We start from the raw sequence: 24,293 nt of genomic DNA on the forward strand, positions 1-24,293 counted from the left end.
CACTGCAAATGGTTGGCGGGGCTTGTCTGAAGTAAAAGCACTGCAAATGGTTGGTGGTCTAAACTTGACAACTTCCCGTTTACACTGTATATTGATTTAAAATAAAACACTACCACTTACGGCTGTGATTGTTGGCCGTCTTACTCATCTTACTACGCTCATCAGGTGCAGTGGATTCTATCCATCAATGAAAAATAAAAATGTTATTTGTGTTTAAAAAATGTTGTGAAACTCTCTATTTTGTCAATCACACCATGAAGGCCACACCTTTTCTGGTGGGAGGGGGAGGGGTTATAAAACCCGGAAGTGTAGGTGTGGATCAGTCTCTGCATGATGGGGGAGGGAGAGGTCATGACTTTGTCTGAGCTGTGAATCAACTGAACACACTGAATGTCTACTGAACTGTGAGTGTGGTGTTTTGTGTGGTTTTATGGTGGTTTCACTCTGCTTGAAATGGTATGAAACTGCATTTGAATGTGATGGCCTTGCACCCTGCTTGAAATGATAGGAAAATGGATTTGAATTTGGTGGCCTTGCACCCTGCTAGAAATAGAATTTCAAGGAATAGCCATGAGTCAACTGCCAGCCCACCAGCCGTGAATGAGCTGCCAGCACATCAGGCTTGAGGGACTGAGCTGCCACCCCAAGAATCCATTTGGCCCACAATGTCCATACTAGCCCTCTGGAGACCAGTCCCTTCAGCCCACAACACCCATACCAGCGCTCCAGAAAGTGCCAACCCCCCCACTGGCCACCAATATGGAATTGGTGGAGAGGTGGAATATTGTGTTGGGGGACCAGCCCTCTCCTGTGTACATGGGACCCAATGGGTCCTGCTTAGTCTAATAATATAGATAGATGTGAGGTTATCCACTTTGGCGGTAAAAACAAGGGGGCAGATTATTATCTCAATGGGGTTAGGTTAGGTAAGGGGGAGGTGCAGCGAGACCTGGGTGTCCTTGTACACCGGTCACTGAAAGTTGGCGTGCAGGTACAGCAGGCAGTGAAGAAAGCTAATGGAATGTTGGCCTTCATAACAAGAGGATTTCAGTATAGGAGTAAAGAGGTTCTTCTGCAGTTGTACAGGGCTCTGCTGAGACAACATCTGGAGTATTGTGTACAGTTTTGGTCTCCTAATTTGAGGAAGGACATCCTTGTGATTGAGGCAGTGCAGCGAAGGTTCACGAGATTGATCTCTGGGATGGCGGGACTGTCATATGAGGAAAGATTGAAAAGACTAGGCTTGTATTAACTGGAGTTTAGAAGGATGAGGGGGTATCTTATAGAAACATATAAAATTATAAAAGGACTGGACATGCTAGATGCAGGAAAAATGTTCCCAATGTTGGGCGAGTCCAGAACCAGGGGCCACAGTCTTAGAATAAAGGGGAAGCCATTTAAGACTGAGGTGAGAAAAAAACTTTTTCACCCAGAGAGTTGTGAATTTATGGAATTCCCTGCCACAGAGAGCAGTGGAGGCCAAATCACTGGATGGATTTAAGAGAGAGTTAGATAGAGCTCTAGGGGCTAGTGGAATCAAGGGATACGGGGAGAAGGCAGGGGGTTATTGATTGGGGACAAACAGCCATGATCACAATGAATGCGGTGCTGGCTCGAAGGGCCGAATGGCCTCCTCCTGCACCTATTTTCTATGTTTCTATGTCTATGTTTCTATATCAGACCAGTTGATAGCCGGGAAAAGGAAGGGGTGGGATATGTGGGAAAGAAGTAAGGAAAGGAAAAGACTGATTGTGTCGTGTTGAATTGTGTTGTGTGCTTTGTATGCATCCAATAAAGGATTGAGATTGGGTGTTATGCACGAAGGCACAACACATTTCCTCTCCCTTCAAGGGGACACGTGGAGGTGAGCACCAACGCCAGCAGGAATATTAGTAGAATATGTTAAGATAGTTTTCATCCTCCACAGCAATTTTTAAATATATACTTTCATTAATCCTGGATGTTCCAAGCATAAGAGTTGCTGAATTGTGATTTTAATAAATATGCATGGATCCTGTTGGAAACATATTCATTAATTACAAGACAACTGACTGATGAACAAGTAAATCTAGCTTACAAGTGTTATTTTGAATGACTGATTCTGTTTCTAATTGTTGATTAGAAATCATTATTTGAGCATAGCATTATCAGAAACCCTCTTGTTCATAGAAACATAGAAACATAGAAAATCGGTGCAGGAGTAGGCCATTCGGCCCCTCGAGCCTGCACCGCCATTCAATATGATCATGGCTGATCATCCAACTCAGTATCCTGTACCTGCCTTCTCTCCATACCCCCTGATCCCTTTAGTCACACGGGCCACATCTAACTCCCTCTTAAATATAGCCAATGAACTGGTCTCAACTACCTTCTGCGGCAGAGAATTCCAGAGATTCACCACTCTCTGTGTGAAAAATGTTTTTCTCATCTCGGTCCTAAAAGACTTCCCCCTTATCCTTAAACTGTGACCCCTTGTTCTGGACTTCGCCAACACCGGGAACAATCTTCCTGCATCTTCCTGCATTCCCTGTGATATTTATGAATGCCAAACAGTAGTAAAGGTTCTTGGTGTACAAGTGGTGCATCAGCATAGTTACACAAAGGGCTTGTTTGTCTGATATAGGCATGGAAGCTACCGAGCAGACACAACGATATCAAACAGCGTTCAAGACTCACTTTGATGTCACGTGGAGTAAATTGTATTGTGCAACTTGTGCCCATAGAAGTGATGAAATCAGAGGGATGAAACCAGTGTGTTTCCATAATTTAAAGTGGACTGGATCTTAGTGATCTTGAGATTTACATCTTCACCTCAAATGTGCTTCCCAAGTGATTGCTCCAGTCATTCACTGCTGATATCCTTCGGCACCCAATACCACAACCACTCCCCAACTTCAATTATGTCTCTGATCCACTGGCCCACACCACGTTCCTCTCTCCAATAACTTCTCCCTAATCCTCTACCTGACACCTGAACCCCTGCTGCTCCCCCCCACATTCACATCACCTGCAGATTCCTGTAACCAAGGAGATAAACTTTGCATGATAAGAATCACTATCCTCAAGATCTCTGACAATTTTTATAATAGATTAAATATGTATTGGTAACTTTCTTAGTTACCCGTGATCTCTCTTGGCCAGAGAAGTGAATGTACACGCAAGATGATGGGTTACCAGTGATGTTCTGCCCTTCCATCTGGGTAGTCACTTTCTATAATGCTGGCCTCTAAAACCCCAGGTGGTGTTCATCTCTGAACTAATAGCTTAGTGGTTGAGATCATATTGCTTCAAAGACATTATTGATGTATGCTTTGCCGATCACCGTATGGCTTTGTAGGCCTAATATAACTCTTGATTCTGATTGAATTTTGACCATGAATAACCATATAACCATATAACAATTACAGCACGGAAACAGGCCATCTCGGCCCTACATGTCCGTGCCGACACAACTTTTTTTCCCTTAGTCCCACCTGCCTGCACTCATACCATAACCCTCCATTCCCTTCTCATCCATATGCCTATCCGATTTATTTTTAAATGATACCAACAAACCTGCCTCCACCACTTCCACTGGAAGCTCATTCCACACCGCTACCACTCTCTGAGTAAAGAAGTTCCCCCTCATGTTACCCCTAAACTTCTGTCCCTTAATTCTGAAGTCATGTCCTCTTGTTTGAATCTTCCCTATTCTCAAAGGGAAAAGCTGATCCACATCAACTCTGTCTATCCCTCTCATCATTTTAAAGACCTCTATCAAGTCCCCCCTTAACCTTCTGCGCTTAATAATCTTAACTGAACATTCACAATACACATCATTATTCCCCTGATCTCCTACATTCCAGATGGTGCTACCTAAACTGTGGCTACCCATTCTTAGGCAACTGTGCCTTGATCTTGCTAAACCCACTCTTCCCTGGATCACAGTGATGGTGCTTCAGGTCAGCATGGCCTGACCTGACATGATTAGCTGGTTTTGCCTGCACTCAACGTAGACCCTGTATAGACTTTACTCTGAGTACAATGTGGTTTACATCTGCAAAGGATGTTGAATGAATGAAAACTTTATTGTCATTCAGATATACACCTAGACACAGTGCACCTTGAACACAATGTGCATTTTACTCTCCAAAATCAGGTAATAGTTAAAAGTTCTAGGTGCGTCCATAAAAATGCCTCATGCGCATGGTTCTGTAAAATAAATATATATATATAAAGTTTTTAACAAGTGTCGATATTTAAAAAGTTCTAGCCTCGGTTTTGTTGATTGTTCAATAATCTTATGGCCTGGGGGATGAAGCTGTTGCAGAACCTGGTTGTCCCGCTCTTCATGCTGCGGTACCTCCTCCCAGAGTTAAGCAGTATGAACAGTCCAAATTGTGGGTGTGTGGGGGCTCTGGTAATGCCCTTAGCTCTAATCAGACAGCGCTTGTACCCCATGTCCATGATGGAAGGAAGAGAAGTCCCAATGATTTTTTCCGCTGTCCTCACCACTCTCTGAAGGCACTTCCAATCCGCAGCTGTACAGCTGCCGCACCACGTAGAGATGCAGCTGGTCATGACCGACTCAATTGTGCTTCTGTAGAAAGTGGCGAGGATGGGAGGGTGGAGGTGTAAACTTCTCAACCTGCGGAGGAAGTACAACCGCTGCTGTGCCCGTTTTGCCAGAGATGTAATGTTTGTGGACCAGTTTAAGGTGTCCGTTATATGCACCCACAGGAACTTGATGCTGCTCCACTGCTGAGTTGTTGATGCAAAGTGGAATGTGACTGGGCTGAATTTTCCTTCTGAAATCGACGACAATCTCCTTGGTTTTGTTCACATTTAGGAGAAGGTTGTTCCTGATGCACCAGCTCACCAGCTGTTCCACCTCCTCTCTATATGCCTGGTCGTCATTGTTGCGGATGAGGCCCACTACTGTAGTGTCATCCGCGTATTTGATGATATGGTTAGTAGTGGACCTGGCGACACAGTCATGTGTCATCAATGTAAAGAGCAGCGGACTCAGGACACAGCCCTGAGGGGAGCCGGTGCTCAATGTGATGACCGAGGAGGTGTTCTTCCCCACCCGCACAGACTGTGGTCTTTCAGAAAGGAAATCCAGGATCCAGTTGCATAGTCTGGTATTGAATCCTAACGGTGCCAGTTTGCCCACCAGATGCTGGGGGATTATCGTGTTAAAAATGTTAAAAATGTGTGTGTGTGTATGTGGGGGGAGAGGGGAAGGGGCTGCAATGAGTGGGGGGTAAACAATGGACAATGGATGATCCAGCATGGGGGGGACCGCTGTGAGGGAGGGGGACGGGGGAGAACAAAGGTGAACCTGGCACTGATAATCTGTAACTGTGTCAGCGCCCTTTATGGGCGACTACTTGCATACATTGGGTATAAAGAATACAAAGAATGTCACTGCGACTTGTCACAAGGGACAATAAAATATTCTTTCATTCGTATATAAAACAGAGGCAAGTGGTGAAAGCCAGATTTCAATTATTTGTGACAAATTAGATGGTAGATTTCCCACAGCATTGTTTGCACTGGTGCAAAAAAAAGGCAAAGTTTCATTATCTGATTGAACATAAATTCATTTTACCTGTTCTCACATTGCATCTGATCAAATGATGAATTTTACTGGGAAAACCAAAATCAGTAGTAGCTTATTTGTGTTCGGTTGGTGTTGGTAGACATATGGTGAAAATAAGAATTTTATTGAGAAAATGCCCAGCATTGAATTGCGTAAGTGTACTTTTTCACCATAATGCAATTGAAAATATTTTTTGTTCTGCAATGGAAAGTAATACATTTTTCAGTGGCATTTTATTTTGGGTCACCAATTTGACTGGATATATTGGATGGAAGTTACCCTTCTGCTTTGATGAAAGTTGTGGGTCACGATGCATGCAATGGTATCATTCTTAATAAATCATTCCTTTCATGGCATTGTGGGGACCTTGGGCCATATTGTCCTGAGAAAAACTGTTGCTGGTCACTCCCAGGGGAACTTCTCAATGCAATGTTGAATTGCTGGGCTTGTGAGGTAAGACTCTGACCTACCATTCGTTTTTGGTGTCCATTGCTCCACAGCTCATCTCTGCCACACAAGTTCTGATGCTGGTACACTTTCAAATACAAATATGTGGAATCAGCTTGGTTCGCAATAACCAACCTGATCTCCCGGTGGCTCAGAACTTCAACTCCTATTCCTCCTATCCCGAATCCAACCTTTCTGTCCTGGGCCTTCTGCATGGTCAAAGTGAGGACCACTGTAAATTGGAGGAGCAGCACCTCATATTTGGCTTGGGCAGTTTGCACCCCAGCGGTATGGACATTGACTTCTCTCACTTCAGATAGTCCCTGCTTTCTCCTCCCTTTCTCAGCTCTCCCTCAGCCCACTGGCTCCTCCTCTTCCTTTCATGGTTCTTGGTTTCTTGGTCCTCCAAAATATTCCAAATGGAATTTAAACTCGAGGTGGTGGACGAAAGTGCTGGAGAAACTCAGTGGGTGCAGCAGCATCTATGGAGCGAGGGAAATAGGCAACGTTTCGAGTCAAAACCCTTCTCCTTCCCGCCCACCCTCACATCAGTCTGAAGAAGGGTTTCGACCCGAAACGTTGCCTATTTCCTTCGCTCCATAGATGCTGCTGCACCCACTGAGTTTCTCCAGCATTTTTGTCTACCAAACATGTGGAATGCCTCTTTGAAGACGCAAGGAGCTCATTGTAGACTTCAGGAAGTCCAGAGGCGGCACGCACACCCCCATCCACATCAACGGGACGGAGGTGGAACGTGTTTCTAGCTTCAGGTTCCTGGGAGTCAACATCTCCGATGACCTCTCTTGGACCCACAATACCTCTATTCTGATCAAGAAGGCTCATCAGCGTCTCTTCTTCCTGAGGAGACTGAAGAAGGTCCATCTGTCTCCATCAGATCCTGGTGAACTTCTACCGCTGCACCATCGAGAGCATCCTTACCAACTGCATCACAGTATGGTATGGCAACTGCTCTGTCTCTGACCGGAAGGCATTGCAGAGGGTGGTGAAAATTGCCCAACGCATCACCGGTTCCTCGCTCCCCTCCATTGAGTCTGGTCCAAAGCAAGCGCTGTCTGCGGAGGGTGCTCAGCATCGCCAAGGACTGCTCTCACCCCAACCATGGACTGTTTACCCTTCTACCATCCGGGAGGCGCTACAGGTCTCTCCGTTGCCGAACCAGCAGGTCGAGGAACAGCTTCTTCCCGGCGGCTGTCACTCTACTCAACAACGTACCTTGGTGACTGCCAATCACCACCCCCCCCCGGACACTTATTATTATTTATTCAAATCGTTTGCTATGTCGCTCTTCAAGGGAGATTTTAAATGCATTTCGTTGTCTCTGTACTGTACACTGACAATGACAATTAAATTGAATCTGAATCTGACCCTGGGGCTCAGCCAATGTTTACAATGGGGTGCAACATGCATCAAGCTCACCCAACTGGGAGCATTGCAATTTCAAGCCATGGCATATGGAGTTTCGTAAAGCCTTTGATAAGATACAATACAAAAGACTAATAGAGAGTTACGGATGTAACTAGAAAAGCTAGCAATTTGAATGAATGCAAATGAAAGAGGAGAAAAAATATCTACATATTTGAAGGATAAGGATTAAAATGGATTAATTTAGAAAATATAAAATGAAATGGTAACCGATTGGAAATTACTATTTTTCACTATACATTGCTAACCTGCTGTATATTTTAACTTTTTAGTTGTTTTTAACAGTTTTCCAGCTTCTGCAGTTTTTGGCTCATTGATTGATTGGTTCCACATAACTTCATATTTTTCTAAATTGTAAACATACTATAATTACAAGGTTCAATACAAAAATACAAAATCAACACCAGATGTTGAAAACCAGATACAGTAAACCCTCATTATAATGGACCTTTGGGGGGGGGAAGGGGGGTAGACAGTGTCTGTCATTGCCGATTGTCCACCATAACCGAGTAAATCATTATCAATATAGGTGGTAGAAACAAAGAACTGCAGATGATGGTTAATAAGTAAGTAAGTAAGCAAGTTTATTGGCCAAGTATTCACATACAAGGAATTTGCCTTGGTGCTCCACCCACAAGTAACAACATGACATACAGTGACAGTTACGAATGACTCAGAAAACACTACACATTAATAATAATAAAACATTAATGATAAAACACCATTGATCAAGCATGTGAACCAACAAAATACCAGATCAAAGGGAGGCTACAGATTTTTGGCTGTGGAGTAGAGCAACTACTCGTGGATAATACACAAAATGACACCAAATACTGGAGTAACTCAGCGGGCCAGGCAGCATCTCTAGAGAACATGGATAGGTGAAGGCAGTAACCTTCTTCAGACTGATTCAGTCCGCAGGGTTACTCCAGCACTTTGTGTTGTTTCATCTTAAACCCAGGTGCCAATACCGCTGGTCTGCACCCACGAGCCCTTCTTCATCAGCTACCACATTGGCCCGATGACACGACTGTTGTTGCGACTCGCGTTGTAGCCCCTGGTCGTCAGTTCTTTCTTCAGGCCACTGCCAACGACAAGACACACTCAGTCAACATGATGCTCACTCACCTCTCACAAGCTTCTGCTTCTTCTTGTCGGCCATCGTCTTTGTCCACTCCCCGCTCCATTGCTGCCTCCTCCACCTCTCCCCCACACTCGCTGACATCTTCCTAGGTAGAGTATGTCGGCCACACTGGGGGAGATGGAGGAAGAGGCGGTGGCGGAGTAGGGAGTGGAAAAAGCGATGGCCAACAGGAAGAAACAGCAGCTGGTGGGAGGGAGGGAGCCCTACCTACAGTTGCCAAGCGCGCTCGGTCAGTGGCAGAGTCCTGAAGAAAACAATGTCTCCAGGTGAGCCCCAACACAGACCATGCAGTGCATGAAGAAGGTCTTGCTGGTGCACATTGTGAGCCAGGGGTCCTTCTGCTATAACCAAAATCTGCTATAAAGGGGTCCATTAAAATAATGGTTTACCATGAAGGATAAGCATTAGTTCAGGGGGTAAGGACATGGTCTGAATGTATACAGGCACAGGTTGGAGCTAGGTAGGATGATTCACTATGTGTTAGACCCTGCAACTTTATCTTGATTGCCAGGACTGTTCTGAACCCCATAACATCATTAACGATGTGATTTTTTTTCCAGTTCTGATGAATCAATATTACAAAGCAGCATAGGGTGTTATCCAATGTTTGGTGTGCAACTGTGAAAGATCAAATGCTGCAAAATCATTTTTATTGCACTCCATGTAAAATTAATTCCCCCGCCCTGTCACCATTTTTCAATATAAACATGGAATAAAAACTATGCTTTGTTAAAATGTTCCCCTCTTGTACACGTTTATTTATTTTTCTTACAGATGATTAAAGTTCATAACATTATCCCATGGTTATTGGGGGTTGAATGCAACCAACCATTGGCCAGGATAATGGAGGGAAGTAATTGCAGCAAGTGAAAATTGAAAAAGTTGCTGCTGGAAATCTGAAATCCAAACATAAAATGCTGGAAATACTTTGTAGGACAGGCTGCATCTGTGGGAAGCGAAACAGAGCTAATAGTTCAGGTCATAGGGCCATTGACAAAGAGAGTGCTCCCATGGATATTGCAAAACATACCAAAAGCACAAGACATAATGCAAAACACAACAAACATTATAAAGATGGTGCACACATTTTTTTTCTCCCTTTTTCCTTCCACCCACAATATTTAATATGTAAAAGAATATGTGATTCTGTTCCATTCTGTTTGTAGTTTATTTGTTTGTTTTTTTGCACAAAGTCCGCGAGCATTGCCACTTTTCATTCCACTGCACATCTCGTATGTGTATGTGATGAATAGACTTGACTTGACTTGACACAGTATGTCATTTATTGTTTATAAGAAAGAAGCACAATTCCGCTTGACTCACAGACTCTGCCGTTGACTAAGATCATGGCTAAAGAATTCACAATTCCGCTTGACTCAGTACCTGGGCTAAAGAATTCCAAGGAACCACAGTGCTTTGAGAAAATAAATCCACCTGATCTGGGTATTATGGGCAACCTCTAATTCTTAAACTATGCCTTCTAGTTCTAGATACATCCACTATAGAAAATATTTTCTCAACATACCCTCTGTTAATCCCCTTCAGAATCTTGTCTGTTTCAGAAAGAACACTTTCAGATCCTTCTTTAACTATAGACCCTAAAACTCCATAAAGCGTATAGCTTACTCCAAGTACATTCTCAATAGGGTTGAACTGAATCAAAATATAAATAATCTGACTGCATGAGTAGGTTAAAGGCTGTGTATTTTCTGGCAACTGACCCATCTCTTTCAACACTGATAAGACTTGAACAATGATAAGGCACAAGTCTGTCATGTACAATAATAACATTTATTAGATTTATAGATCATAGAAGTGGGGACAAGAGGAGGCCCTTGGAATCTGCTCCACCACTCAATCAGTCATAGCTGGTTCGATATTGCTCGTCCAGTCTCCTGCTGTTTCCCCATGATTGGTGATTCTATCGTTCATTACTAATCCATCTCAGCCTTAAATTGAAACAGGGATTCTGTCCCTAGATGTCTCTGTGGCAAGGAGATAACAGACTCACAATACCCTGAGTCCCAACCTCTTATTCATTCCTCAAAGGACAATAGATCCATAGCCAGGATCATCCAAATGAAACTTCTTTGAATTCCCGCCAATGAAATGATATCTTTCTTTAAATAGATGAACTAAAATGATTCTCAGTAGAAGTGGTCTCACTAGTGGCTTGTACGGTTGCAGTAAGACCACCTTTCATACTTCAATCCTCATGAACTCAAGACTGTCCTTATTACCTGCTGCGCTTGTGTGCTAGCATTTTGCATTCCATTTGAAATAATTTCCAAATCTCACAGCCTGGCAGGTTTCCACAGATTTTCTCCATTTAATTAATACTCTGCAGTATTGTTCAAGATGAATAACTTCACATTTTTCCACACTGCAAGCTATTCTCCAGATGCTGGCCCTGCAATATCTCTCTGGAAACTGTAAACTCATCAGAGCATCCGTTCCCAACTGCTGTAATGTAATTTAAAGTTGGGGTTCTTTCATTTCCATCCTTTAAGTCATTGATATACATTGTAAGCGGCTGCACTCCCAGCATTGATTCCTATGATTCTCCATGCTGATAACCAGATAATGACCTCCTTATCCATACTTGCTGTTTCCTGCCTGTTAGCTAACCCTTAATCCAATACAAAAAAAAGACACAAAAAGTGCTGGAGTAACTCAGTGGGTCAGACAGCATCACCGGAGAACGTGGATTGTTGTCATTTTGGGTCAGAACCTTTCTTTGGACTGTATTTGGTGGGGAGGGGCAAGGAAAATGGAAACGAGAAGGGGTAGACCAAAGCCTGGTGCGTAATAGCTGAGGGGGATTTGTGATAGGCAGATAGCTGGACAAACGGCAGCAATGAACAGATAAATGGTGTAAAATAAGGTAGACAAAAATGCTGGAGAAACTCAGCAGGTGAGGCAGCATCTATGGAGTGAAGGAGATAGGCAACGTATCGGGCCAAAACCCTTCTTCAGACTGCAAAGGTTTCGGCCCGAACGTTGTCTATTTCCTTCGCTCCATAGATGCTGCCTCACTAGCATTTTTCTCCAGCATTTTTGACTACCTTCGATTTTCCAGCATCTGCAGTTCCGTCTTAAAGATGGTGTAAGATAAGGATAGAAGTGTGAATTGTGAAGCCCACGGATGGGATATAATCGGAGTTGTGGGGAGAAATAGATGCACCTCCTGGTGGGGCACAGGGAGGAGAGGGAAGGGGGGGGGGGGGGATTGAAGTTAGTTACCTAAAATTGGAGAATTCAATGTTCATGCCATTAGGTTGTGAGATACCCAAGCAGATTATGAGGTGCTGATTGTTCAGTTCAGGTGTGGCCTCACTATGGTAATGGAGGGGGCCCAGGATAGAAAGGTCAACATGGGAATGGGAAGGGGAGTTGAAATGATTAGCAACTGGGAGATCCTGCAGGCCTTGGCGGACCGTCCGCACTTGTTCAGGGAATGATCGACAAGTCTATGTTCTGTCTCAACCACATTGGAGACCACATCGGGAACACAGCATGCAGTAGATGAGGTTAGAGGAGGTGCACATGAACACATGCCTCACCTGGAAGGTCTGATGGGTCTCAGGAGGCATGTGAGGAAAGTTTTTCTGTATTATGAAATTCCAGAGGCATTCATAGAAACATAGAAAATAGAAAATAGGTGCAGGAGTAGGCCACTCGGCCCTTCGAGCCTGCACCGCCATTCAATATGATCATGGCTGATCATCAAACTCGGTATCCTGTACCTGCCTTCTCTCCATACCCCCTGATCCCTTTAGCCACAAGGGCCACATCTAACTCCCTCTTAAATATAGCCAATGAACTGGCCTCAACTACCTTCTGCGGCAGAGAATTCCAGAGATTCACTACTCTCTGTGTGAACATTTTTTTTCTCATCTCGGTCCTAAAAGATGTCCCCCTTATCCTTAAACTGTGACCCCTTGTTCTGGACTTCCCCAACATCGGGAACAATCTTCCTGCATTATGTAAGTTTCTATAAGATCCCCCCCCCCCTCAATCTTCTAAATTCTAGCGAGTACAAGCCGAGTCTATCCAGTCTTTCTTCATATGAAAGTCCTGCCATCCCAGGAATCAGTCTGGTGAAACTTCTCTGTACTCCCTCCATGGCAAGAATGTCTTTCCTCAGATTAGCAACATTCAGCAACATTTAGTTAGTATAGTTTACAGGTGTACCGCGATAAGCTTTTGTTGCGTGCTAACCAGTCAGCGAAAAGACTACATGATCACATTTGAGCCAACCTTAGTTGTACAGATAGACGTTAAAGGGAATAACATTTAGTGCAAGAAGTCCAGTAAGGTCCAATTAAAGATAGTTCGAGGGTCTCCAAAGAGGTAGCCAATAGCTCAGGACTGCTCTCTAGTTGTGATAGGATGGTTCAGTTGTTGAGAAAAAAACTGTCCCTGAATCTGGAGGTGTGGATTTTCACACTTCTGTACCTCTTGCCTGATGGAAGAGGGGAGAAGAGGGAGTGGCCAGGGTTGAAGAGGGAATGGGCAGGGTGGCCACAGGTTTCACAGCTGGTGACGCCAATGCGGCCAACTAAGGCATCCAAAGATGGGATTTTTTTTTTTGGCAATCTAATGAATGGGGGTTATTCAGCCCTATTCCCTGCTTTGCCACACTATCATTGTGAAATCATCAGCACTTTGCTGCTGTAGCTTTAGCAATGAAACGCTCTCGTGATTTAAGGGAGAACAGAGCAGATGGCAAGCCACTAATTATAAATTTCAGCAAAATATTTACGAATGTGCTTTGTGTGATTAATTGGCAGGGTGGATATATATTCAAATTAGCAGGATATGACTCTGGTGTCTTGGGTGATCTGTACGATGGCATCTATTTTTCATTATTGTTACACATGATTTGGATGAAGGAAAACTCAGATCTATAGCCAGACTTGCTGATGGCACGAAGCTAGATAGCACAATAAATATTGTGGATGGAAGCAGAACATTTGGAACGTTGATAGATTTTTGACGGATGCAGTTCAGTGTGCAGAAGTGTAGGATCAGCCATTTTGGACCCGAGCAAGACAGATGAATTTATTTACAATATGCTGAGAAGCTAGGAAGTGTTGATGAACAGATAGATCACCATGGGTCATTGACTGGGTATGAAGAGTCATTAAAAACAGAAACCAGTGGAATGTTTACTTATGTAGGAGGCTTGACTGCAAAAAGATAGAAGTTATACAGGTATTACAGGTGCACAACCTTTTATCCGGAGTTCCGGAAACCGAAAAGCTCCGAAAACCGGACATTTTTTCCAGGATGTCGTCTGCACACCAAAGCTCGCGTTTGGCGCCAAACTTGACCCGAAACGACCCAGGTCAACCCAGGTCTGTACTACTGTAGCGGCTGCCTCCTCCCCGGAGACCAGGGAGACACTTAAACATCTGTAAATCATTGCTTAAATGTTAGTCAATTAGTTGGAGGGCTTTTATGTGAAAGGGAGGGGGGGGGTAAAGGGGTAAACTTTAATTCTTAGTCCCCTACCTGGTCGGAGAGGCGGGGAGCAGGCAGTGCCTTACCGGGTCGCCGTGCAGTAAGCTACGGAGCGCTGTGGCCGCCGACTCCCAACATCGCGGAGCTGGGGCTGCGGGCGTCCGGCCGCGGGCGGCGCCGATTGGAGCTCCAACCCCGGCAATTCTACACCTGGCTGCGCGGCACTCCAAATCCATCGCGGCCCGCGGCCGGACGCCCGTAGCCCCCAGCTCCGCGATGTTGGGAGTTGGCGGCCACAGCGCTCCGGTGCTTACTGCATGGCGACCCGGTAAGGCATTGCCCGCTCCCCGCCTCTCCGACCAGGTAGGGGACTAAGAATTAAAGTTTCCCCCTTCACCCCCCCCCCTCCCCATAAAATCCCTCCAAACTAACCGACTAACATTTATGCAATGATTTACAATGATTCCCCGGTCTCCGGGGAGGAGGCAGTCGCTCCAGACTTTTCAAGCCGCCCGCGCTACCTACCTAATCTACGCTAAAAATCTTCCATTCGGAAATCCGAAAAATTCTGAAATCCGAGAAGTGTCTGGTCCCAAGGCTTTTGGATAAAAGGTTGTGCACCTGTACTGATATATGTAAGGTGATGCCTTTGAATGTTAAGGGTAGGTAGTTATATCTCTAGTTAGAAATGCCCGTTGCCTGGCACTTTGGTCACACAAACGTTGTTGTCCCATGTCAGCCCGTGTCAGCCCATGCCAGAATATTGTCTAGCTCTTGTGCATATGGGCATGAATTACTTCATTTACTGAGGAGTTGTAAATGCAACCAATCATGCAACCATCAGCAAACATCCTCATTTCTGACCTTTTGACAAAAAGAACTTAATTGATGAGCAACTGAATAAAATGGGGTCTTGGACACTACCCTCACAAAGTTCTGCTGTGATAACCTGCAGCTTGGAGGATTAACCTCGTACAACCACAGCCCCATTGTGCAAGCTTTGACTCGCTGTTTTCCTTTGATGTCCATTAACTTCATCATTACCAGGACTCCTTGAGGCCACACTGAATGAAATGTTGCCCAAGAGTCAAGCAGAGTTATTTCCATCTCACCTCATGAATTCAACTCTTTGGTGTATGTTTGGACCTTGGCAATGATAAAGTTGCATATCTTAAATGATAAGATGAGTGGTCCTGGCAAACCCAAACTGGGTATTGATGTATAGGTTAAGTATCAATTGAACAGCACAGTTGATTATCCCTCTTGATGGAGGGAGATTGCTGGGCTGATGATTAGCCAGATTGGATTTATCCTACTTTTTCTGAACAGGTCACACCTGGGCAGCGTTTCACTTTGTTGATTAGTTGTCTGTGTTGTAATTATACTGCAGCAGCTTGTGTAGAATCACAGCTAGTTCTGCAGCACAGATCTTCAGTACTACAGCTGAGATGTTTTCTGATAGTGAGAGAGGAAAAGCACGGAGATGGATCATCTATTCTTCTCTTTTGGCTGTTTATGGTTGTGAACGCTTCAGCCAGGTTATGCATTCACAACCAAGATGTTTAATATTCTATTGCAAAACCAATTGCTGGCTGATCAATTGGTAATTTAAAATTTCAGATTTGATTAATGCAATATTATGAGATATAGGTAGAGAGTTGGTGCAGTTGGGTTCTTAGACCAGACTGAAGGGCCTACTCCTGTTCATGTACCCATCCAAACGTCTATTAAATGGTGTTATTTGTACCTTCCTCATCTACCACCTCTAGCTGTTTGTTTCATATACCCACTACCTTCTCAGTGAACATAATCCAAATCCAACCTTATTTCATTTTATCATACAGTACAGGCAGAGACAAAAGATCCGATCATATAATTAGAAATAAAAATTAAATCTTTGACCATGATGGAAATGCCTCTATTCTTACACCTGCATCAACGGTGCAAGCTGGACATTCAGATTTGTGAATACAGAGGGTGGTGGGTTTAGGGAACGATCTGTCAGAGGGAGTTGAGGCAGGTGCTAGAAAGGCTCAGCTACCTTTCATTGAACACATACTCAGCCTGTCAAGACCGGCAGGATCTTCCAGTTGTAAACCATTTTAACGCCTCTTCCCATTCCCATGCTGAATCATTGTGACCTAGACCTCCTCCATTGCTGGGGTGAGGCCAGGGGCAAACTGCAGGAACAACATCTCATATTCCACTTGGATAGCCTACAACCCTCAATGGTGTGAACATTGAATTCTACAATTTTAGATAACTCCATAACCCCCCCTTTCCCGTCTTCCTCCATATAAGGGGGACTTGATAGAGGTCTTTAAAATGATGAGAGGGATAGACAGAGTTGACGTGGATAAGCTTTTCCCACTGAGAGTAGGGAAGATTCAAACAAGGGGACATGACTGGAGAATTAAGGGACAGAAGTTTAGGGGTAACATGAGGGGGAACTTCTTTACTCAGAGAGTGGTAGCTGTGTGGAATGAGCTTCCAGTGAAGGTGGTGGAGGCAGGTTCGTTTTTTTATCATTTAAAAATAAATTGGGTAGTTATATGGACGGGAAAGGAATGGAGGGTTATGGTCTGAACACAGGTATATGGGACTAGGGGAGATTATGTGTTCGGCACGGACTAGAAGGGTCGAGATGGCCTGTTTCCATGCTGTAATTGTTATATTATGTTATATTATTATAAAACCTCCTCCTTTCATTCCTCCCCCTCCCCCCAAACACGGGCGCATGGGATTTCTGGAGATGGAGCATCTTGGTCGACAGGTTGGACCGAAGGGCCTGTTTCCATGCTCTGTGCCAATGACTCAATGCTCACCATTCCCTTGATTCCCATTCATGTGATAAGAATGTCCGATTCAGATTCAGATTCAGATTCAATTTTAATTGTCATTGTCAGTGTACAGTACAGAGGCAACGAAATGCATTTAGCATCTCCCTTGAAGAGCGACATAGCAAACGATTTGAATAAAAAATAAATAATAAGTGTCCGGGGGGGGGGGGGGGGGGGGTGGGGGGTGGATGGGCAGTCACCGAGGTACGTTGTTTAGTAGAGTGACAGCGGCCGGAAAGAAGCTGTTCCTCGACCTGCTGGTTCGGCAACGGAGAGACCTGTAGCGCCTCCCGGATGGTAGGAGGGTAAACAGTCCATGATTGGAGTGAGAGCAGTCCTTGGCGATGCTGAGCGCCCTCCGCAGACAGCGCTTGCTTTGGACAGACTCAATAGAGGGGAGCGTGGAACCGGTGATGCGTTGGGCAATTTTCACCACCCTCTGCAGTGCCTGCAATCCTGCAATGTACTTCCAGATGTCCACCTTAGCATTGGTTTAAATCTCTCACATCAGCAATTAAATCGTGGTCTCTCAGAGGCAGCAACGGCAATCCGTCCTGATAAGCTGTACAGAGTAATGCCAGTGAATATACTGACATGTGCTTCTAAAACTGGCCATGTTCCAAATACAGCAGAAAGTGCCAGATAAATGACTGTTCAGCCAAATGCAATGATAAAGCATCTTTCCTGCATGATTTTTGGGGAATAAATTAAAGGAAATATATACATTAGTACGTATGGGTTTAAATCCAAATATATGGAAATATACCCTGAGGCTTCTGTAGGAAAATGTACTTTGTGACAGGAACCTGGATGATTCCCTGTATATTCCAAGGTCAAGTGGAGACGTTGGATTACTTATATAGTGTGCATTTAAATGATCTGTAATGATTTTCTCTTCACCATATTCTGTATGATATTTTAATATAATTTGAATTATGCAGAATTCTAAGAGTTGTGACAAAAGTTAACTGGTCACTATTACAAATCGAGTTTGCTTCAACTTGTATGCAGATGTCTGAGTGAAATGCTCATTTCTATGGGACACGAGGAAAATAGCAAAGACAATCCTGCAATTTACGAGCATAACTGTCCACCAGTAATCAGCTAAGTACCATAATCTTCCTTGGACAGTAAAATCTTACTTGACCTCCAGCTATATACAGCACATGATAACAGCATTAAACTGTAAAACTCCTCACTCCTCCTCCCTCCCTCCTCCCCCCCACTGTGTGTCATCACATATCAAAGTTAGGTTGGTGGGCTGATTTCCTAGTTTCCTGCTTTGAGATGGCGGTGCAGATTCTGATTTGCTAATGTGAATGAAATCACAATATATGGAGAGAATAATTCTGTGTGCAAAGCTCAGCAAGGCTGCAATTATTGGAAGCTTTTGAATGTAATTTTGCTGAGCTTGGGGAGATTAAGGAAAAGTGCTTGCTAGCTTGGATTTGATGCATTCTTCTGGATACGATTTCCTCTATCTCCCAGATGTGCAATGGCAAACAGAAAGGTAAACCTAGGTGAATGTTTAATAAAAAGAGGAAAACAATTGTATAACCTTAAAATGTACAAATAAAGCAGTTAGAGTATGTTTCATGGTCCTCAATTCATTTTCTGTTTCAATGTAATGATTTGTGATGAATGTAATATGATTTGATGTTAGAGTTATCAGGCTTTGTTTTGCTTTCATATTAATTCAGGATTAATAGGAAACAAATAGAATTGCATTAATATTTTACACTTACGACTGCCGTCATTAATGCTGAACTGTCTTTCGCAATTTACAGTTTTAATGTACAGGAAGGCATTGAATGATTTAATTTAACACTTTGTTTAACACAAGGTTTCTCTGACTGAATTTATATTTATTTTCATTCAGGAAAAGGAGCCCATCAACATCCAGGGAACACAATCAAAAATACCATCAGAGGGAAGACAGAGCAGATCCATCAGAGTATGCACTTGTGGACAGTGCAATGCAGAGATCACCGACAGAATATGCAGACCGAGACAAGCGATCCCAACGTGGGTCATGGGCTTATGATGACTCTGAACATATCGAGCACAGAGAAAGCAGGGACTCCACTCGTAGAAGTCGAAGGAGGTCTCAAGAATGCCGAGATTTGGTTGATGAAGATATTGATCTACAAACTAGAGATGAATATGAACGGCAGAGACGAGAGGAGGAGTATCAAACTCGGTATCGTAGTGATCCAAATTTGGCTCGTTACCCAGTCAAACTTCAACCGTATGAAGAGCAAATGCGGATGCACGCTGAAATGTCTCGAGTGCGACATGAACGAAGACACAGTGATGTTTCTTTGGCACACACTGAGATGGATGATGTACAAATTTCAATGCCTAGAATGGAAAGGCAGTCAAGACAACGTTCTGCATGTGATCGCAGAGGCCCTGCACAAAGTCAGCGTTCTTACTCTATGGAAAGAACTCAAGACATGCAAGGGCCTAGTTCTAGTTGGCAAAGGACCCCAAATCACAGTCCTCCGACGCCCAGGCGTAGTCCAATTCCATTTGATAGGGGTGACGTCCGTCATTCAGATTCAATGCGGAAACAGCAGCATTTGGATCCAAGTTCAGCTGTAAAGAAAACAAAACGGGAAAAGATGGAAACTATGCTACGGAATGACTCGCTCAGCTCAGATCAGTCTGAGTCCGTGAGGCCACCACCACCAAAGCCACATAAAACAAAGAAAGGAGGTAAAATGCGCCAAATCTCATTGAGTAGCTCGGAGGAAGAGCTTGCATCTACTCCAGAATATACCAGCTGTGATGACGTGGAGATTGAGAGTGAAAGTGTCAGTGAAAAAGGTAGGCATTCACAGACCTCATTTCACTTCTACTGTTTTAAAAAAACAACTGCATTTTTAATTTAGATTAACGTGTAACTATGTTGCTCAAATTTCTTGGTTTAATTAAAGCAAATAATGTGCAGATTTGTTGGATTACTGTGGTCACAATTTTGAGCCTATGAAGTTGAGAATTCATTCATTCATTCATTCATGGTGCTTTTTTTCTGGTCTTTATCCTACATCTGCTATTGGAATATACGGGATAAATTTAAATGGTATAGGCTTGGGCTTGGTGGATATAACTCCATATCTATTAGCTAATAACAATGTCCAAATTCTCAGAAGCTTATTAGGAACTTAGGAATCATTATCAGAGTACGGCTGGCATCCATACAAATGAATCACAGCAGAAGGTTGTGGTTTCAATGAAGCAAGAAAAAGTTAGAAATTGGTTATTTCAATGTCAAAGATTATTACACATAAAATACATGTATGCTTTATGTATATGTGCAATATAGTATACATGCTACTTATAAGAACAGAAATCATTGCATATCTCTCCAGACTGTCTAAAATGGTGTTAACTTTGTTGATGGAAGGTATTTTTCTGTTTATGTGATGTGCCATTTTAACTAACAAATAGATGAGCTACTCGAGAATAGAAGTCTAGTTCTGATGGCAAGGAATTAACTTCCCAGCCTGGCCAGTAATTAAGACTAACCATTATCCAGCTGGAAGTGTAGACCCATCAAGTAAGTTTCAGCTTTCATGTCTGATGATTAAACTGTCTGCCAACATGCACTGAAATGTGTGACCCAAGGAAGCAGCAGAACTATCTCATCCCTTTAGAAGAGCAATATGTATTTGTAGGTAATTATTTTGAAAGTGCGCTTTCTACTATGTAAAGACTTGCAGAATTAATTGAAGGTAGCTCTCATTCTGAAGGGAAGGCTTATGTTGGCAAAATTACTTGGATAAACAGTGCTAACATTTTCTAAATCACTTTAATACTTTATTTACTTTAATACTTGAATGCTTTGCATAAATTTGTAATCACATATTATAAACTGAAAAATAAATATCCAGTCACTTGTTTGTAACTGGCGTTCGAACTGGAAGGCAATTTAAAAATGTGAAATATTGGCAAATGATAAATGTGCTTCGATATTATAAATTTAATGCAGGCAATGTTTTCCGCATGTAATCTATTCATTGCAGATAGAGTCCCAAATAAGCAAAATATATCGGCACCTTATATATCCTTGGCACGCTACCTAATTGGAGCCCGACTCTTATTTCAAACCTGTTTGTTAATATTCCACATATTTCAAAAGAAAATTAAATCCTAGTTCTTTTTCTACATTTTAATACAATTCTCAACACTCACTTCCACATACACAGAGACAATACCAAATTCTATCTTGCAGCAATCTCTCCGCTCTTCATTGTCACTAATTTGTCTCATTGCTGATCAACATCCGATATTAGATCGGAATAAATTCCTCCATTTGGGTATCAGGAATCAAAGGTGTTTACTTCTATCCCTGCTGCAAACTCATGTTCCTGATGTCAGCATTCCACCCCTGAGTCATTGATTCAAGCTGAAATATATCTTGGTGACCAATTTGAGCCTGTGCTTAGCATTCCATCATAGATCATCTTAATTAACATGATTGTCTTTCTCCTTCTTCATAAAATGGTCCGTCTCTGCCCTTGTCTTGTCTAACCTGCTGCTCAAACCTTTACATGTTCTGTTGACCTATTTTTGGAACAACTTGGTAAAATGCTTATCCAAAGTTGCCTATTTTCATAGGAATCAATCCTGAACGATCCTGTTCAAACTGGTCTCTAGTTTATTAAAATAATTCTCATCCTTCATTACAGACCCTTGTACAGCCTCGCCCCTCCCAATCCCCTTCAACACCTATATTTCTGAACCATTGCATTTTTTCTCTCTTTCAAACCCATGATATGGGTGGCCATGGCTATTCAGGTGGACTAGCCTTGTATTCCACAATTACCTTATGAAGGCTCTCTGCATAGCTTACTATTTCTCCTCTGTTAAAACACTCTTCAAAACAATAACTCTTCAACCATCATCTGTGATAAAATCTCGCGGTAGACTAGATATCAATTGTTGTATTGGTAATAAAATAAAGTGCAGCTATGTCCCACATGTTAACAAGCTGCAAATCTTAAAAATAGTGTTCACCAATGATTAGCTCGATATTTGTGTAAATTGAGTAGAGCTTCATAATTTGTGTAAACTAGACTGTATATAATTATATGTTATGCAGAAAATCTCGATAGATTTGTTGCCATGCCCATTGTTTATAACATTATAATATGGATTTTCTGACTAAGACATTAGCAGATGAAGAGTTCATTCTGATCACCATCAGTTTGTCATGGTCAAGTCTTGTGTATGTGTGTGTATGTTTATGGGTACACATAGCTTATATGTATGAAGATGTATTCATTACCTGTTAACTTTGCCAGCTTTAAGTTTCAGCACAAAAAGGAATTTGGAAATAATGTTCATACCTAGATCACAAGGTTTTAGATTTCTAGTGATATGCATAATGGTTTTGTAATTCCACCTAAGACCCAGATTTGAAGGAAACGTGTAGCTTTACATGACATAATTCAAAATGATAGCACTAAAATCCCAATGATGTGTCCTTCAACTCACTTGATTTTCTGCATTCACGTCCATTGATGGAAAATACAGATATATGTCCACCCTTGAAAAGCATCGTGAATTGCTATCTGCAAATAACAAACCTACTCCCTAATTTCAGTATTCAAATTTATAATGTTTCATAATGCAGAAACCCAAGAAGGAGTAGCTGATTAACTTTCAAATATTGGATGACATATATTGTTCTGATGTTGATATATTGTGTCTGAAACAATGATTTGGAATTTGTGGTCATTTATAATTCTCTAGACAATACGATTTGTCATTGTTCAGCCTTGTATGCTAGACATTTTATTTTGTATGCAGTATTTTTATCTGCTCCGTGGTAATTTAGCAACTGAAAATTAACTAATAGGAATGATTGGCACCTTTGTGTGCCCTTAACTGCTATAATATTTGTGATTGTCTGCCTGTGAAGTGCGTATATACACAGCTGTTTGGGTACAACCCATGATTCAAGTGCTGTGATCTAAACACACGCTTAAAAACATGGCACAATCTTAAAGGGGACCCAACCTGCATGATGTGGCGGAATCTGCCAGTGATGTAGATACATAGATACATAGCAAATAGGTGTAGGACATTCGGCCCTTCGAGCCATTCAATGTGATCATGGCTGATCATCCACAATCAGTACCCCGTTCCTGCCTTCTCCCCATATCCCTTAATTCCGCTAGCCCTAAGACCTCTATCTAACTCTTCTGTGAATGCATTTATTTATTTATTTATTTATTTATTTATTCCGAACAAATAAAGGCATTAAAGACATTAATAGTAACAAAATCGAAATTATCAAACAATTGGGCATTACAATCAATATGTACAAGCAATGAAAAGAACAAAAAGCAAATTTCCAATGTCCAACTCTGTGTCTGTACAAGCTCGAAAAGGAGTGAGAAGAAGAATAACTTATTAAATCTCACCCCTTTTCCCCAACACTTCTACCATATTTAAAAATCAATTAATTAATAATAATAATAATACTACCCCAGGCAATTTCCCATAATACCTACAGACATATATATACATACAACTATTATACACATACAAACTTCATATATGAAGTAACCAAACATAAGTAAACAATTGTAAAGCAATAGATAAACATTGCATCCAGTGAATCGGCCTCCACTGCCTTCTGAGGCAGAGAATTCTGCAAATTCACAACTCACAACTAGACCTTTCAAGGATAGTCTCTATGTTCCAGGTAAGGACTTTCACTATGGGCAAAGAGTTTTGTTGGAAATGCATGATGACCATTTCCTTTACAAATCCATCATTCAAAGCAAAGTCGTCACAAATCAGCTCCGCTATGTGAAGCAGTATCAATCGCCTAGAAGGTCACATCGCAGGTAGATAAAGTGGTCAAAAAGGCTTTTGGCACATTGGCCTTCATCAGTCATGGTATTGAGTAAAGAAGTTGGGAGGTCATGTTGCAGTTGTATCAGATGTTGGTGAAACCGCATTTAGAATATTGTGTTCAGTTCTGGGCACCATATTATAGAAAATATGTTGCCAGGGCTAGTGGGTCTGAGCTATAAGGAGAGGTTTAGGCTGGATCTCTCTCTATGCCTTGGAGCGCAGGAGGATGAGGGGTGATCTTATAGAGGTGTATAAGAACATGAAAGGAATACATCAGGTAGGTGCACAGAATCTCTTGCCCAGTGTAGGGGAATTGAGGACCAAAGGACCAAAGGTTCAAGGTGAAGGGGAAAAGATTAAATAGGAATCTGAGGGGTAACTTCTTCACACAAAGGGTGGTGGGTGTATGGAACAAGCTGCCAGAGGAGGTACAGTGGTTGAAGCTGGGACGATCCCAATGTTTAAGAAACAGTTAGACAGGTACATGGATGTGACA

General features: G+C 42.6%; 1 protein-coding gene across 1 annotated transcript in view; it reads left to right on the forward strand.

Moving 5' to 3' along the window:
* Positions 1-24,293, forward strand: part of rims2a (regulating synaptic membrane exocytosis 2a) — a 684,525-nt gene that overhangs the window by 154,381 nt on the left and 505,851 nt on the right. Inside the window, exon 5 of the mRNA XM_055634901.1 lies at positions 18,804-19,753. Coding sequence (XP_055490876.1) covers positions 18,804-19,753 — 950 coding nt within the window. The remainder of the gene's footprint in view (positions 1-18,803; positions 19,754-24,293) is intronic.

This window comes from Leucoraja erinacea, chromosome 4 (genome assembly GCF_028641065.1).
Source record: "Leucoraja erinacea ecotype New England chromosome 4, Leri_hhj_1, whole genome shotgun sequence".
NCBI classification, from domain to species: Eukaryota; Metazoa; Chordata; class Chondrichthyes; order Rajiformes; family Rajidae; genus Leucoraja; species Leucoraja erinaceus.